This window comes from Dendrobates tinctorius, unplaced genomic scaffold (assembly GCF_039654945.1).
Source record: "Dendrobates tinctorius isolate UK_male_01 unplaced genomic scaffold, ASM3965494v1 ptg000011l, whole genome shotgun sequence".
NCBI lineage: Eukaryota > Metazoa > Chordata > Amphibia > Anura > Dendrobatidae > Dendrobates > Dendrobates tinctorius.
The window spans coordinates 96,945,757-96,964,794 of NW_027361679.1; the positions used below are offsets into that span (position 1 = coordinate 96,945,757).

At 47.1% G+C, this 19,038-nt stretch overlaps 1 protein-coding gene across 2 annotated transcripts; it reads right to left on the minus strand.

Annotated features, from left to right (window-relative positions):
- Nucleotides 1-1,895: 1,895 nt before the first annotated feature.
- On the minus strand, nt 1,896-10,145 carry RPL36 (ribosomal protein L36). Of its 2 annotated transcripts, none has more exons than XM_073545086.1 (4): nt 9,989-10,145; nt 7,827-7,920; nt 5,381-5,515; nt 1,896-2,317 (listed from the first exon to the last, which is right to left on the minus strand). In XM_073545086.1, the coding sequence occupies exons 2-4, from the start codon at nt 7,917-7,919 to the stop codon at nt 2,228-2,230; spliced, it is 318 nt and encodes a 105-aa protein (XP_073401187.1). In that variant the 5' UTR covers nt 7,920; nt 9,989-10,145; the 3' UTR covers nt 1,896-2,227. The 2 variants fall into 2 exon arrangements, with proteins under 2 accessions (XP_073401187.1, XP_073401189.1); XM_073545088.1 differs by having other exon boundaries at nt 9,968-10,024.
- Nucleotides 10,146-19,038: the final 8,893 nt, after the last annotated feature.

Genomic DNA, 19,038 nt, shown 5'->3' on the forward strand with positions numbered 1-19,038 from the left:
GGTCAGTGACTTCATCGTCATCCACCTTCCACACTCTGGTCCTCCTGACTTGTTAACTTAACATCACTTGTTAACAACTGTGTCTCATCATCTGCCTATTGAGACACTAATTGCCATTCCCCACTATCATCTTCTGACCGTAGCTGCTCAAATATTTGGGCATCACTACACCATGTTCTTCTTGAACCTTGCAGGGCAAGAGGAAGAAACGATAAATGGAAATGTAAAGAGCTTCTTGGAGTGCCTCAGTGTGGGGTCACTTGTCTCCATTATACTGTATGGAGCAATATATGAGGCCATTATACTGTATGGAGCAATAGACGATCAGCAGCCATATGCCAGAAAAGGTGCGGAATCATAGTCAAAGTCCACCCCAAACAGGGGGAGGCATCCAATGACTGACACGGCACATCATTGGATGTTAAGGGATTAAATATTGTTCTTGGCAGCGGATAGTCCTGTATAAACATGTGCTGCTGATAACAATGCTATTATACAGTATGCGCACAAAAGGAGCATATTAAAAGTTGCCTAGGTTTGTCATGTCATACAAGTGAACTGAGTGAGGCTGTGCACGTCTAGTCAGAATGTGGCCAGAAGTATGATTATTGCATAATGGCAGTCACATGACTGAACGGTCTCACCACCAGTATTGGAAAATCCTGACAGTGCACATGATGTAGAGATTCAGAAGTCTGCCTTAACAGTCTATTAAAGGACTGCCGACAGGCTTCATAAAACCGATCAGCGATTGTTTAAATGGAGCCATTGTACAGTATAAATGCCTCCTTAGAGCCAGGTACTTTATTGTTTGACATCTTCTCTGATTGTAAATGTTATCCCATTTTTCTTCATCTGGTCCAGAAACCATGGTGACTTTGGACATCCTCAGCTCTTCTCTGGTCATCTACAGCACATTCCGACACAGTGCCCTTAAAAATAAGTCATATTTACCCCTAAATATTCATACATGCTATGTAGTAAATAAGCCTTATGCCGTGCACCTGAATACATAATTGTTCCTCACTGTGCTCCCTGCCCAAAAAGTGACCGCCACACTGCCCCCTTTATATACTATAACCACCATCGCTCCTGCATTAACTATGGCAGCCACACTGGCTTTCCTGATGAACAAGATAAGTCAAACCATCTCCCCTTAACTATGGCCTATACACGCTCCAACTACACAATGTACCTACGATATGAACTATGGCATCCCCACTGTCCACATACTCTATACAAACTGAGTTCAAAGTAAATGCCACTATTCTTCCTCCCACAGGTTCACAGTAAAGGCTTGCTGCCACTTGCGATGTTTTTGGACAAGCACAAATCGATTAAAAAAATCAGATTGCACTTTGTCAAGTGTTAAAATATGGAGCAGCTCACATCTGCAATTTTCTCATGCCGAATTGGCATGTGTAAACAATCGCAGCATACTGCGATTGCATCTGAAAATCAGATCACACGCCCCCACCCCATTAAGTCTATGGACGCGTGTGTTGTGCGATTCCAGTCAACATCAGCAATGGATATGGAGAAATTAGTTTCTTGATCTCCTCAGCATCTGTGCTGCAATTCTCTGATGCGAGAGAGAATCGAAGAACAGAGCACTGACCCTCGGCTCACGCTCAAAGCACAGAGCCCTCCATACGTGCATGCACCGCCACTGGCAGACATTTTCCTGGAGTCCACCGTAATTCAATCCAAGGAAGTGCGGGGGCTTCACAAAATGTCAGCGGAGTCCCCGCACCACCAAACAGCTTAGTACTTTGGAACATCTCTTCCTCCCAGCCTAGGGTCCTCAGCATCGCCCCACTCCTGTCTCTACCAGCAACGACCCTGGGACCCCACTGCAGCGCAGCAGCCACCACCAGTAAGCAATAAGACATGGATTATAAGAAGCACCACCATTTTATTAAAAAAGGTTTTTTCCCCCAAAGTTTGGGGTGTTTTATAATCCGATGCCCCTTACTAACCGCAAAATACGGTTATTAAAACAAAAACTGCCCATATCAACCAGTTGCAGCTCTTATTTTTCAAAAGTACTACAAGACATGAAATCTGTTCTGTGATTGGCTGCTATGGGCAGTTTCAATTATCTCCCCAGTGATATAGATTTTAATCAGACAACTGCCCACCACATCAATTGGTAAACCTTGCACAACACACTGATAAAGGTGGGATTTTTTTTGGAAACATTTATTTGGGGCAGAACTTTTACAGCTTAATCTTTCTTGGCAGCAGCCTTTCTCATTGCAGCCAGCACATTGCTGAGTTCTTCTCTCTTTCTTTTGGCCCGAATGTGAGTTCCAATCTAAAAACAAAAAGAAAGGTGGTTCAATAGTGTTGTTAAAATCCATACATGAAATAACGCGCGCCACTACTTCATACAGCTCAGTAAGCAGGTGTTTGCATTGCAGAAGTTAGCCATCCATATGTATTTTCAGTTCTGCTACAAGTCAACATCCTATATCCAAATACCACTATCAGTTGCAAAATATTTGGCCCCCTTACCCCAAATTTCTGAATAGTTGGAAGTGGTGCCTCACATCCTTATAATGTCACCACAATTAACGGCAGTGCAATTTTTAAAAAAAAAAAAAAACCCTATGAAAGTGCATAGCTAGTATAAATTTCTCTTACTCGCACTCGGGGCTATAGAGTTGGGAGACATGGCGTCCGATCAGTCGTTGTATCAGTATATAATGGACAGACTCCGAAAATATATAAAATTGGGTACAGTAGTACAATGCAGGAAGTGGTGTAAATGTTTATAATTTGGGAAAATTAGGAATTGTCCTCTAAATGTCTGTTTTAGTCATGATTTTGGCTTTTAGTGGAGTTGAATCTGTGCTGCACTTTAACCTCTAACTGCCAGCTGTCGGAATAGTATGTCAGCTGGCAGTATCCCCCAAATTGAAGAGGGCTTAGATGGTGAGCCCGCATCAAAGCTGGGACACGTCAGCTGTTTTGAACAGCTGACATGTGCCCGCAATATTAGCTAGTTAAATGTGCCCGCCTATTAGCTAGTTAAATGCCACTGTCAAACGCTGACAGCGGCATTTAAATGGTGCTTCCAGTTGCCAGGCCAGAAATATGCGCATCGCTGACCCCCGTGACGCGATACGGGGTCATCGGTACGTCAGCATAACAACCAGAGGTCTCCTTGAGACCTCTATGGTTGTTGATGCCGGATTGCCGTGAGCATCACCCTGTGGTCAGCGCTCATATCAATGCTGTCATTCTGCTACATAGAGGCGATCTGAGCATCGCCTCTATGAAGCAGAGCCGAAAATTCAGCGTTGAAATCTCATCTCCCGAGATTTCAGTGCAGAGATCTCCATCTGCGCTTGCGCGGCAGCAGCTCCGAGGGACAGAGCCAGAATCACCAGGATCCATGGAAGCATTACAGAGTTATTACCTCATAAAGGTACAGTGGTCAGAATTGTAAAAATTGGCCTGGGCATTAACATGCAAACCACCCTTGTGAGTAAAAGGGTTAAAAACATCAGCTCGGCACACAAAAAATAAGCCCTCACCCAACCAGAGATCACGGAAAATGGAAACGCTATGGGTCTCGGAATGTGTCGCAATTTTTTTTTTCAGCAAATTTTTTTGCTTTTCATCACTTACATAAAAAGAACCTAGACATGTTTGGTGTCTATGAACTCGTAATGACCTGGAGAATCATAATGGCAGGTCAGTTGTAGCATTTATTGACCTTAGACAAAAAGCCAAAACAAAAAACAAGTGTGGGTTTGCACTTTTTTTTTGCAGTTTCAACGAATTAGAAATTTTTTTCCCCATTTTCTGTTACACAGCATGGTAAAACCAATGGTATCGATCAAAAGTACAACTCATTCAGCAAAAAACAAGCCCTCACATGGCCATATTGACAGAAAAATAAAAAAAGTTATGGCTCTGGAAAGAAGGGGGAGTGGAAAATGAAAACGCAAAACTGAAAAAAGCTCCGGTCACTATGGGGTTCAGTACATGAAAAAACCTAAGAAAAAAATATATAGGACCAAAAAAAATTCAAGAGCAAAACACCAAGATAGAGCAATCGTAATGACCCTAAAAATTAACTTTTAATTAAAACCTTGAAACAATCCCAACTGATATGGTGTAGAGCAATACTTCACAAAATTTTTTTTTTCTGTGTATCCTTCTCTGTGTATCAGGGATTAATAGGGTGTTTTAGGGCTACCGATGTTGAGCGGGGGCGCCACATCAACAACTAGGGTGCCAACCTTCGCAGTCAGGAAGGGACTATTAGGCTGGAGTCACACTAACCTGCGTAAAATACGGTCAGTATTTTACATGCGTAATACGGATGACAGACCCCTAAACAGTGCTCCGTATGTCATCCGTAATCAAGGTGTGGTCGCGTATTTTGCGCATGTCAGCATCCGTATGTAATCCGTATGGCATCCGTATGGTGAGATTTTCTCGCAGGCTTGCAAAATGGACATATAATGGAGCCCTATGACAGTTTTAATAAGGAAATGAAAGAATAGATATAGACACATAGAATGCATATATATATATATATATATATTTTTTTTTTTTTTTTTCTATGTGTCTATATCTATTCTTTGGTTTCTTTATTAAACCTGTCAGTGTGAGTTTACTGTATCGTTCACTGAATTGCCGGCTTTGCTAAAAGACACCGGGTGCGTATTTCTCGCAGGTCACATGTGTGCTCCGTGTGTAATCCGTATTTTTTGCGCACCCATAGACTTGCATTGGCGTATTACGGGCGTAGTACGCTGACAATCGCAGCATGCTGCGAGTGGCACGGAGCGTAGAATACTGAGGAGAAATATACACCTGGTGCAAGTGACCCCATAGAGAATCATTGGTCCGTGTCTAATGCGTGCTTTTTGCGCCTCTCACGCACCCATATTCCTCGCCAGTGTGACTCCGGCCTCAGGGTCTAACAGGGTGAGCATAGCTGCCCGTTATCTTGATTATTAAAAAAAAAAAAATGTTGTTAAGTATTGCTCTACACCCTACAAGTTGGGATGGTTTCAAGGTTTTAATTATTTAATTAAAAGTTAATATTTAGGGTAATTATGATTGCTCTATCTTGGTGTTTTGGGGTTCAGTACATGCTCAGTAGTGACCAGTGCTGTGTGGTCGGAGTCTGAAGTCAGGAAAATGGAGGAGTCGGAGGTTTGGCTTACAGACTCCACAGCCCTGCTGGCACTAGACCATCAAGTTTACCGACAGATGCAAGTCTCTTAATAAATTAGGCAAATACTCCAGCTCACGTCATATGAAGGAGGACTTAATACATGAACCAGCACTAGTAAATTCCCTCCAAAAACACCATATGCAAACAAACATCAGCTAAAATATGGATCATACCACATACCCTTTTCTTAATGAACTTAAGAGCTCTTTTATCCTTGGACACCTTCAGCAACTCCATGGCACGCCTCTCATAAGGAGCAAAACCACAAACTTCACGAATCATGTCACGGACAAATTTGGTGTGCTTTGTCAGGCGCTACAAGAAAAACATTACAGAATATGGTATTTATAATGATTCTCAGTGATTTGCGTTTAGACCAATAAATCCTTGTCTTAAGCATTTGACATACATATACATAAAAGGGCATTAAGCAAATTAAAATGGAACCGAGCTGCAGTGCCAACCACATGCAGACACCAATAGATTAACATTTTTCCATACAATCTGATATACCATTTTGTTATGCTTGCATGTACAGGAAAGAACAGCAGGACGCACATTCCTGTGCAGTAAAGTAAGACATTTCACTGAACACAAATGCTCAGCAATTACAAAGATGAAAGTTGGAAACTGCTGCAATCATAGGGGTCACGCCACTGGAGATGTACCTCATATGCGCTGTGTACAAGTACAAGGCAGGTAGGAATTGTGCGCAACATTAGCATATGTCATCAATGTCTGATTGGTGGGGGTGCCGATCAGCTGTTCACGGTGTTAGTGGCAAAAAGAAATACTTTGTTATGGAGCTGCATAGGTCCATCGACTATGATTGCATAGTGCAGCGGTTCCCAAACTCCAGTCCTTGCGGACCCCAACAGGTCATGTTTTCAAGATTCCCATAGTGTTACACATGAGAGAATTCCTGATGCCTTGATGATACTTCCATTACCTGTGAATTACCGTATATACTCGAATATAAGCCGAGATTTTCAGCCCGTTTTTTTGGGCTGAAAGTCCCCCTCTCGGCTTATATTCGAGTCATATACACCGGGGGTCAGAGGGGGAGGGGGGGCGGGGGTGTCAGGTCATACTTACCCGTCCTGACGCTGTGTCTTGAGCCCCCAGCTTCTCCCCGTGCTCTCTCTTCCTGCCTTCAGCGGTCACGTGGTGCCGCTCATTAAAACTCATGAATATGCGCATATTCATGAGTTTTAATGAGCGGCACCACGTGACCGCTGAAGGCAGGAAGAGAGAGCGCGGAGAAGCTGGGGACTCAAGCGACAGCGTCAGAACGGGTAAGTATAGCGATACTCACCTGTCCTGCGTCCATGGCTGCTTGCTGCTGTCTGTCATCGGTCAGTGACTTCAGACAGCAGAGGGCGCGGTGACGTGATTAGTGCGCGCCGCGCCCCCTGCAGTCTGAACGTCACTGACTGATGACGTGGCAGATAGCGGTGAGCAGCCATGGACGCAGGACAGGTGAGAATCTGACACCCAGCGACGGAGAGGTGAGTATGTCATTTTTTTTATTTTTACATGCAGCAGCAGCGGCAGCACATAGGGGAATAATCTTAAGGAGCTTCTAATGGGGGCAGCATATGGGGGAATAATATGGAGCTTCTAATGGGGGCAGTATATGGGGGAACAATATGGAGCTTCTAATGGGGGCAGTATATGGAGCTTCTAATGGGGGCAGTATATGGGGGAACAATATGGAGCTTCTAATGGGGGCAGTATATGGAGCTTCTAATGGGGGCAGTATATGGGGGAACAATATGGAGCTTCTAATGGGGGCAGTATATGGAGCTTCTAATGGGGGCAGTATATGGGGGAACAATATGGAGCTTCTAATGGGGGCAGTATATGGGGGCACAATATGGAGCTTCTAATGGGGGCAGTATATGGGGGAACAATATGGAGCTTCTAATGGGGGCAGTATCTGGGGGAACAATATGGAGCTTCTAATGGGGGCAGTATCTGGGGGAACAATATGGAGCTTCTAATGGGGGTACCATATGGGGGAACAATCTATGGAGCTTCTTATGGGGGCAGTATATGGGGGAATAATCTATGGTGCTTCTTATGAGGGCAGCATATGGGGGAATAATCTATGGAGCATTTCCCACCCTAGGCTTATACTCGAGTCAATAAGTTTTCCAAGTTTTTTGTGGCAAAATTAGGGGGGTCGGCTTATACTCGGGTCGGCTTATACTCGAGTATATACGGTACTAAGGAAATCCTGAAAACAGGACCTGTTGGGGTTCACGAGGACTGGAGTTTGGGAACCACTGGTATAGTGGCTGCGGCCGGGTACTGCACGTGTCACCTATTCAAATCAATAGGGGGCAGATATTCAATACACAGCCGCATCCACTTGTCTGCCAACTGAGCAGTTCTGGCCTCCACTGACACTGGGAAGGTGCTGGGTGTCGCTCCCCCACCGATCAGATATCGATGACCTATTCTAACGATAGGCCAATGTTAAGGTCCTGAACAACACCTTTAATATCGGGAGAAAGGTGTAGTGTGGTATACTAAAATATGAATAGACACGAGACCCCTTACAGCATTATTTGCAATGTGCTGGAAAGAATAAACAAAGGAACTATTCATAGTTTATACTCACCCCTCTCCTGCGGGAGTGTCTGATCTTTGCGACATTCTTGGTTACTTTATGGCCTTTATTAAGGCCCACAGCCATAGGATACCTGATAGCCATTCTGAAAATGAAGAAGACATTTTTCATATACCACATAAGCAATTCTCAACGTAGTACAGAACATAAGCACACTGCAAAACTATATACTGTCGAATGGGTATAAAAATATATAATACACAAAGGTAATAAGCATTTAGAGATGGGAGAATCTATTCGAATTACACCAAGCCCATCTGCCAGGTCAGTAATCTGAACAACGGACAGGAGGCCTGGGAATTTCCTTAACGCCTCCTCTGATTAGCCGAATGGGACGATAAGTGTGTCACGTCACAATATTGTTGCCCCAGCCTGGCTACTGAAGAGCCAGGACATAAGGAGATTTACAGGGTTCCCTTCCAGCAGTGAGATTACTGGCCTGTCCGATGGACCAAAATGCTGCAAATCGATGCAAGATTTCTGCAGATGAATGACAGCACTGGGTTTAAAGGGTTATGTTCCAATGCGCACTGCCCCACACCCATCATTGTGACAGTCGAATTAAGAGAGCAGCTCAGCCTCAAGAAACTCACTCAAAACACAATGGAATTAACAATAAGTAACGTCACCGACCCCCTGCAACATCCCTGTGGTCACACACAGCCAGTGAGGTGACCGCTGCAGTGACTTGCTACAGCCAGCAAGCACATCCATAGGTGAAATTAACTTGTATCACTTGAGATTTTCTATAAAAAAAAAAAATTAAGAGCTGACAACACCATTAATTCACATCCGATAGGTTCTCTGTACACGGAGTGTTACAAGCGTGATTTTCCTATATGGGTTTCATCCTCAAAGCACCAGTACAGCGGTTTATTACAGACCTGGAGAAGTACTTTCCATGTAAGTCCCATGCCCTTGAGATGTGTATACGATCAGTAATCACTGCAGGTTGCGGCCTACGGATCACCCACTCACGGAGATGGACATGTGGAGTGTCCTTCTGGACTGTAGGATGCAGTTTTCTCTTGCTGAGCTGCTAATCTCCGCAAGACATTTCACCTGCACAGTGTATTGACGCAGTGAACCGCACGGTTCAGGGAACACATGTGGAATCACCTGCGTTTAATAGCCGGCAGCGCTTTGGATGAAGTGAACATCTGCTGCTAATTCCGGATAGTAGTCACCGGGCCTCCCCTTTTTCCAGCACCGCTCCCATCAGACCAGCCCACAACTCCAGTATTTCATGGAGCTGCGCAGAGGTCACTTTTCGACAAATCTCTGCGTCTCGTTCGGGCTCTCAGACTTGTATAGACGTAACGTCTGACCAGTCAGCGGTTACAGGCACAAGATGGCGCCGCAGGCCCGGAGCAGAATCGGTAAGAGGGGACCATGGGCAGGGTTTTAGTTCGCTGAAAAAACACTACACAGTGGTGCCTTAACCTTCAGGCTATGTACACACGCTGCGGATTCTGCTGCGGGTTTTTTCCCGCGGAAACGCAGGTAAAACCGCAGATAAAGTGACCTGCGGTTTGGCCTGCGGTTTCACACCTCTACTATGTTAAAGGTGTGAAACCGCAGCAGAATCCGCAGAAACAATTGACATTCAGCGGAAAAAAAACCTCAGCTTTTCCGCAGGTAAAAAAAACGCAGCGTGAGCACTGCGGTTTTGAAAACCCATAGGCTAACATGGTAAAGTACCATGTCTGCGGAACTGCTAAAGTTCTGCAGGGCCAAAACCGCAGCAGAACCGCAGCGTGTGCACATGGCCTTAGAGGAGTGGCAGCATTTCAGGAAAGGTTTTCCTATATGCTGCATTAGTAAAAACTGCCCTTTCCCCACCCTCCTCTGGGTCTCCACCGCTGCTCCCAGTGTCCAGGACTCCAGCCACCGGGAGGAGGAGCAGCAGCGCTGGCCACAAGAGGCTGCAGGCACCACGGCGCGCTAACATTAATGGAAAGACGAGGAAAGCGACACTAGAGAATCACAAGGACCGGCTGCCGGTACACGAGAGCCAGCACCGCCAGAGCGCCGTACACACGGACCCCTCCAGGAGAGAACGCGCCCCACCAAGGCACACTGAACCGTGGCCGCTCACGGGAAGGATGGCGGAGATATTCCAAGGATCTTACCCGCCACTGCAAGAAGCTTACCTGTGAAGTCTGATGGCGGACACACCGGAAGGAAGGAGCGGCACCGGAAGTTCTTTTTTAATACTTCGGCTGAGACCTCCAGAGCCAGTAAGGACGGCAAGAGCGGCACCGCTCTATCTCAGCCAGCGTGCTTACGTCATCCCCGCGCGCTCAGCGTCTAGAGCGGACGACCTCATGTTAGCCACTCCATTCTAGACAGTTGAGTGCTGCTGAGGTGACTAGAATGGAGGTGCTGCAGGGAGGGCCCCAGCTAATCCCCTCCGATGTCACTCAGCGCGGAGCTGCTTCCAAGACCCTCATACACCCCCATTCTTTTCTCCTCATCTGTTTTTTTAGGGAATTGTTTTTAATGGAGCAAAGAGTCAGACAGCAATTTTTTTCCACTGTTATAGATTTTATGTATTTGGGTAAAATTCTTCTTATTCTTCCAGATGAATAAAGCGCGCATTGCTAGTGTTGTTTTGTGATCTGAGAAATGCCACTCAGCGCGGATTGTTCCGTGTTACCAGGATGGGACAGTAAGGCCGGGGTCACACTGGCGAGGAATACGGGAGAGTGAGAGGCGCTAAAAGCACACATTACACACGGACCAATGATTCTCTATGGGGTCCCTCGCACCAGGCGTATATTTCTCATCCGTATTCTACACTCCGTGCCAATCGCAGCATGCTGCGATTGTCAGCGTACTACGCCCGTAGTACACCAATGCAAGTCTATGGGTGCGCAAAAAATACGGATTACACACGGACCACACATGTGACTTGTGAGAAATACGCACCCGGTGTCTTTTAGCAAAGCCGGCAATTCAGTGCACGATACAGTAAACTCACCCTGACAGGTTTAATAAAGAAACGAAATAATAGATATAGACACATAGAATACATATATATATATACCTATATGTATTTATGTGAGCGAATGCCATAGACTGCGAGAAAGAGAACTATGATATGCCATGGACTTCTATGACCCCCCCACCCTGGATCGGCCCCCTTCCCCCATCCACCTTCCCTATGCCATGGACTTCTATAGCCCCATCCTGGATCTGCCCCATCCATCTTTCCTACAGCCCCTACCCAACATCCCTACAGTCCCTATCCCTATTCCCTTCTGTACACCTGCTTTGGCAAAACTAATGTGTATTTAGTCCTGCCAATAAAGCTTCTTTGAATCTTGAATATATATATATGCATTCTATGTGTCTATATCTATTCTTTGGTTTCTGTTTAGAAACCCTGTCATAGGGCTCCATTATATGTCCATTTTGCAAGCCAGCGAGAAAATCTCGCCATACGGATGCCATACGGATGCTTACATGCGCAAAATACGCGACCACACCTTGATTACGGATGACATACGGAGCACTGTTTAGGGGCCATTCATCCGTATTACGCATGTAAAATACTGACCGTATTTTGCGTCGGTTAGTGTGACCCCGGCCTTACTGTGTGTCCATCAGTCCCGGCCACAGCGCTGACATGGAGGGAGGCAGAACAGAGAGCAAGCGACAGTCATCAGAACAGAGCGCAGGCAACAGTCAATAGAACAGAGCGCAGGCGACAGTCATCAGAACAGAGCGCAGGCGACAGTCATCAGAACAGAGCGCAGGCGACAGTCAATAGCACAGAGCGCAGGCGACAGTCATCAGAACAGAGCACATGCGACAGTCATCAGAACAGAGCGCAGGCGACAGTCATCAGAACAGAGCGCAGGCGACAGTCATCAGAACAGAGCGCAGGCGACAGTCATCAGAACAGAGCGCAGGCGACAGTCATCAGAACAGAGCGCAGGCGACAGTCAATAGAACAGAGCGCAGGCGACAGTCATCAGAACAGAGCGCAGGCGACAGTCATCAGAACAGAGCGCAAGCGACAGTCATCAGAACAGAGCGCCGGCGACAGTCATCAGAACAGAGCGCAAGCGACAGTCATCAGAACAGAGCGCAAGCGACAGTCATAACAGAGCGCAACCGACAGTCATCATAACAGAGAGCAAGCGACAGTCATCTGTTCATAACAGAGCGCAAGCGACAGTCATCAGAACAGAGCGCAGGCGACAGTCATCATAACAGAGCGCAAGCAACAGTCATCATAACAGAGCACAACCGACAATCATCATAACAGAGAGCAAGCGACAGTCATCTGTTCATAACAGAGCGCAAGCGACAGTCATCAGAACAGAGCGCAAGCGACAGTCATCAGAACAGAGCGCATGCGACAGTCATCAGAACAGAGCGCAGGCGACAGTTAATAGAACAGAGCGCAGGCGACAGTCATCAGAACAGAGCGCAGGCGACAGTCATCAGAACAGAGCGCAAGCGACAGTCATCAGAACAGAGCGCAGGCGACAGTCATCAGAACAGAGCGCAAGCGACAGTCATCATAACAGAGCGCAACCGACAGTCATCATAACAGAGAGCAAGCGACAGTCATCTGTTCATAACAGAGCGCAAGCGACAGTCATCAGAACAGAGCGCATGCGACAGTCATCAGAACAGAGCGCAGGCGACAGTCAATAGAACAGAGCGCAGGCGACAGTCATCAGAACAGCGCAGGCGACAGTCATCAGAACAGAGCGCAGGCGACAGTCATCAGAACAGAGCGCATGCGCAGTCATCAGAACAGAGCGCAGGCGACAGTCATCAGAACAGAGCGCAGGCGACAGTCATAAGAACAGTGCATGCGACAGTCATCAGAACAGAGCGCAGGCGACAGTCATCAGAACAGAGCACAGGCGACAGTCATCAGAACAGAGCGCATGCGACAGTCATCAGAACAGAGCGCAGGCGACAGTCATCAGAACACGACAGTCATCAGAACAGAGCGCAGGCGACAGTCATCAGAACAGAGCGCAAGCGACAGTCATCAGAACAGAGCGCAAGCGACAGTCATCAGAACAGAGCGCAAGCGACAGTCATCATAGCAGAGCGCAAGCGACAGTCATCAGAACAGAGCGCCAGCGACAGTCATCATAGCAGAGCGCAACCAACAGTCATCATAACAGAGCGCAAGCGACAGTCATCAGAACAGAGCGCAGGCGACAGTCATCAGAACAGAGCGCAAGCGACAGTCATCAGAATAGAGCGCAGGCGACAGTCATCAGAACAGAGCGCAGGCGACAGTCATCAGAACAGAGCGCAAGCGACAGTCATCATAACAGAGCGCAACCGACAGTCATCATAACAGAGAGCAAGCGACAGTCATCTGTTCATAACAGAGCGCAAGCGACAGTCATCAGAACAGAGCGCATGCGACAGTCATCAGAACAGAGCGCAGGCGACAGTCAATAGAACAGAGCGCAGGCGACAGTCATCAGAACAGCGCAGGCGACAGTCATCAGAACAGAGCGCAGGCGACAGTCATCAGAACAGAGCGCATGCGCAGTCATCAGAACAGAGCGCAGGCGACAGTCATCAGAACAGAGCGCAGGCGACAGTCATAAGAACAGAGTGCATGCGACAGTCATCAGAACAGAGCGCAGGCGACAGTCATCAGAACAGAGCACAGGCGACAGTCATCAGAACAGAGCGCATGCGACAGTCATCAGAACAGAGCGCAGGCGACAGTCATCAGAACACGACAGTCATCAGAACAGAGCGCAGGCGACAGTCATCAGAACAGAGCGCAAGCGACAGTCATCAGAACAGAGCGCAAGCGACAGTCATCAGAACAGAGCGCAAGCGACAGTCATCATAGCAGAGCGCAAGCGACAGTCATCAGAACAGAGCGCCAGCGACAGTCATCATAGCAGAGCGCAACCAACAGTCATCATAACAGAGCGCAAGCGACAGTCATCAGAACAGAGCGCAGGCGACAGTCATCAGAACAGAGCGCAAGCGACAGTCATCAGAATAGAGCGCAGGCGACAGTCATCAGAACAGAGCGCAGGCGACAGTCATCAGAACAGAGCGCAGGCGACAGTCATCAGAACAGAGCGCAGGCGACAGTCATCAGAACAGAGCGCAGGCGACAGTCAATAGAACAGAGCGCAGGCGACAGTCATCAGAACAGAGCGCAGGCGACAGTCATCAGAACAGAGCGCAGGCGACAGTCATCAGAACAGAGCGCAGGCGACAGTCAATAGAACAGAGCGCAGGCGACAGTCATCAGAACAGAGCGCAGGCGACAGTCATCAGAACAGAGCGCAGGCGACAGTCATCAGAACAGCGCAGGCGACAGTCAATAGAACAGAGCGCAGGCGACAGTCATCAGAACAGAGCGCCGGCGACAGTCATCAGAACAGAGCGCCGGCGACAGTCATCAGAACAGAGCGCAAGTGACAGTCATCAGAACAGAGCGCAGGCGACAGTCATCATAACAGAGCGCAAGCGACAGTCATCATAACAGAGCGCAAGCAACAGTCATCATAACAGAGAGCAAGCGACAGTCATCTGTTCATAACAGAGCGCAAGCGACAGTCATCAGAACAGAACGCAAGTGACAGTCATCAGAACAGAGCGCAAGCGACAGTCATCAGAACAGAGCGCAGGCGACAGTCATCAGAACAGAGCGCAGGCGACAGTCATCAGAACAGAGCGCAGGCGACAGTCATCAGAACAGAGTGCCAGCAACAGTCATCATAGCAGAGCGCAACCAACAGTCATCAGAACAGAGAGCAACCGACAGTCATCATAACAGAGAGCAAGCGACAGTCATCAGAACAGAGCGCCAGCGACAGTCATCAGAACAGAGCGCCAGCGACAGTCATCATAGCAGAGCGCAACCAACAGTCATCAGAACAGAGAGAAACCGACAGTCATCATAACAGAGAGCAAGCGACAGTCATCAGAACAGAGCGCCAGCGACAGTCATCATAGCAGAGCGCAAGCGACAGTCATCAGAACAGAGCGCAAGCGACAGTCATCAGAACAGAGCGCAAGCGACAGTCATCAGAACAGAGCGCAAGCAACAGTCATCATAGCAGAGCGCAAGCGACAGTCATCAGAACAGAGCTCCAGCGACAGTGATCATAGCAGAGCGCAAGCGACAGTCATCAGAACAGAGCGCAAGCAACAGTCATCAGAACAGAGCGCAGGCGACAGTCAACAGAGCGCAAGCGACAGTCATCAGAACAGAGCGCAGGCGACAGTCATCAGAACAGAGCGCAGGCAACAGTCAACAGAGCGCAAGCGACAATCATAACAGAGCACAGGCGACAGTCATCAGAACAGAGCGCAAGCGACAGTCATCATAGCAGAGCGCAACCGACAGTCATCATAACAGAGCGCAACCGACAGTCATCATAACAGAGAGCAAGCGACAGTTATAACAGCGCAAGCGACAGTCATCATAACAGCGCAGGCGACAGTCATCATAACAGAGCGCAAGCGACAGTCATCATAACAGCGCAAGCGACAGTCATCATAACAGCGCAAGCGACAGTCATCATAACAGAGCGCAAGCCACAGTCATCATAGCAGAGCGCAACCGACAGTCATCATAACAGAGCGCAACCGACAGTCATCATAACAGAGAGCAAGCCACAGTCATCATAACAGAGCGCAAGCGAAAGTTATAACAGCGCAAGCGACAGTCAACATAACAGAGCGCAGGCGACAGTCATCATAACAGAGCGCAAGCGACAGTCATTATAACAGCGCAAGCGACAGTCATCATAACAGAGCGCAGGCGACAGTCATCATAACAGAGCGCAAGCAACAGTCATCATAACAGAGCGCAACCGACAGTCATCATAACAGAGAGCAAGCGACAGTCATCATAACAGAGAGCAAGCGACAGTCATCATAACAGAGCGCAACCGACAGTCATCATAACAGAGCGCAACCGACAGTCATCATAACAGAGCGCAACCGACAGTCATCATAACAGAGCGCAACTGACAGTCATCATAACAGAGAGCAAGCCACAGTCATCATAACAGAGCGCAAGCAACAGTTATCATAACAGCGCAAGCGACAGTCTTCATAACAGAGCGCAAGCGACAGTCATCATAACAGAGCGCAAGCGACAGTCATCATAACAGCGCAAGCGACAGTCATCATAACAGAGCGCAAGCGACAGTCATCATAGCAGAGCGCAACCGACAGTCATCATAACAGAGAGCAAGCCACAGTCATCATAACAGAGCGCAAGCGACAGTTATCATAACAGCGCAAGCGACAGTCATCATAACAGAGCGCAGGCGACAGTCATCATAACAGAGCGCAAGCGACAGTCATCATAACAGGGCGCAACCGACAGTCATCATAACAGAGAGCAAGCGACAGTCATCATAACAGAGCGCAAGCGACAGTCATCAGAACAGAGCGCAAGCGACAGTCATCATAACAGAGAGCAAAAGACAGTCATCATAACAGAGCGCAAGCGACAGTCATCAGAACAGAGCGCAACCGACAGTCATCATAACAGAGAGCAAGCGACAGTCATCATAACAGCGCAAGCGACAGTCATCATAACAGAGAGCAAGCGACAGTCATCAGAACAGAGCGCAAGCGACAGTCATCATAACAGAGCGCAACCGACAGCCATCATAACAGAGCACCAGCGACAGTCATCATAACAGAGCGCAAGCGACAGTCATCATAACAGACCGCAACCGACAGTCATCATAACAGAGCGCAAGCGACAGTCATCATAAAAGAGCGCAAGGGACAGTCATCATAAAAGAGCGCAACCGACAGGCATCATAACAGAGCGCAAGCGACAGTCATCATAACAGAGCGCAAGCGACAGTCATCACAATAGAGCGCAAGCAACAGTCATCACAAAAGAGGGCAAGCGACAGTCATCATAACAGCGCAACTGACAGTCATCATAACAGAGCGCAAGGGACAGTCATCATAAAAGAGCGCAACCGACAGGCATCATAACAGAGCGCAAGCGACAGTCATCATAACAGAGCGCAAGCGACAGTCATCACAATAGAGCGCAAGCGACAGTCATCACAAAAGAGCGCAAGCGACAGTCATCATAACAGCGCAACTGACAGTCATCATAACAGAGTGCAACCGACAGTCATCACAAAAGAACGCAAGCGACAGTCATCATAACAGAGTGCAACCGTTAGTCATCATAAAAGAGCGCAACCGACAGTCCTCATAAAAGAGTGCAACCGACAGTCAGAAAAGAAAACCAACCATCAGTCATCATAAAGGAGCGCAATGGCAGCCATAGTAGAGTGCAACCGACAGTCCTCATAACAGAGCGCAACCGACAGTCCTCATAACAGAGTGCAACTGACAGTCATCATAACAGAGTACAACCGACAGTCATCATAACAGAGCGCAACCGGCAGTCCTCATAACAGAGCGCAAGCGACAGTCATCATAACAGAGCGCAACCGACAGTCATCATAACAGAGCGCAGGCGACAGTCATCATAATAGAGCAAAACCAACAGTCCTCATAAAAGAGCGCAAGCGACAATCATAAAAGAAAACCAACCATCAGTCATCATAAAAGAGCCGAAGCGACAGTGATCATAACAGAGTGCAAGCAACAGTCATAAAAGAGAGCAACCGCCATCATAACAGAGCGCAAGCAACAGTCATAAAAGAGAGCAACCGCCATCATAACAGAGCGCAAGCGACAATCTTTAAAGAGCACAACCATCAGTCATCATAAATGAGCGCAACCAACAGGCCTCACAATTTACAGCACAGAAGTAACAGATTATTACCGAGGTGTCTGGGGTCACTGGAGAACACTTCTGGGGTAATTTCTGCCTCTTTTGTGATGTAAATTATGATGATTCTGTCGGCTGCGCTCCTTCACTGTCACAACCCCTTTCGCAAATTTCCACCTACTCATCAGAGCTCTGTGTAATGTTTTACATTATGAAAAGCAATAAAAAAGACACAAAGCTGCCAAGCTTTATCCCTCTCACCCTTCATTAACCCCTTAAGCCCCAAGGGTGGTTTGCACGTTAATGACCGGGACAATTTTTACAATTCTGACCACTGTCCCTTTATGAGGTCATAACTCTGGAACGCTTCAAGGGATCTAGGCGATTCTGAGATTGTTTTCTCGTGACATATTGTACTTCATGTTAGTGGTAAAATTTCATTCATATAACTTGTGTTTAATTGTGAAAAAAACGGACGGAAATATGGAAAAAATTTTGAAAATATTGCAATTTTCAAACTTTGAATTTTTATGCCCTTAAAATAGAGAAATATGTGACACAAAGTAATTACTAAATAACATTTCCCATATGTCTACTTTACATCAGCACAATTTTGGAAACAAATTTTTTTTTATTAGGAAGTTATAAGGGTTAAAAGTTGACCAGCAATTTCTCATTTTTACAACAAAATTTACAAAACCATTTTTTTAGGGACCACCTCACATTCAAAGTCAGTTTGAGGGGTCTATATGGCAGAAAATACCCAAAAGTGACACCATTCTAAAAACTGCACCCCTCAAGCTACTCAAAATTACATTCAAGAAGATTATTAACCCTTCAGGTGTTTCACAGGAGCAGAAGCAACGTGGAAGGAAAAAATTAACATTTAACTTTTTAGTCACAAAAATGATATTTTAGCAACATTGTCCTGAGTACGCTGATACCCCATATGTGGGGAGGAACCACTGTTTTAGCGCATGGCATGGCTCAGAAGGAAAGGAGTGTCGTTTGACTTTTTCAACCTAAAATTGGCTGAAATTGAGATCGGACGCCATGTTCCATTTGGAGAGACCATGATACGCCTAAACAGTGGAAACCCCCACAAGTGACCCCATTTTGGAAACTAGACCCCCTAAGGAACTCATCTAGATGTGTGGTGAGCACTTTGAACCCCCAAGAGCTTCACAGAAGTTTATAACGCCCGGGCGTAAAAATAAAAAATCATATTTTTTCCACAAACATGATCGTTTAGTCCCCAATTTGTTATTTTCCCAAGGGTATCAGGAGAAATTGGACCCCAAAAGTTGTTGTCCAATTTGTCCTGAGTGCGCTGATACCCCATATGTGGGGGAGAAACACTGTTTGGGCACACGGCAGGGCTCGGAAGGGAAAGAGCGCCGTTTGACACTTTCAGCCTAAAATTGGCTGAAATTGAAATCTGATAACATGTTCCGTTTGGAGAGCCCA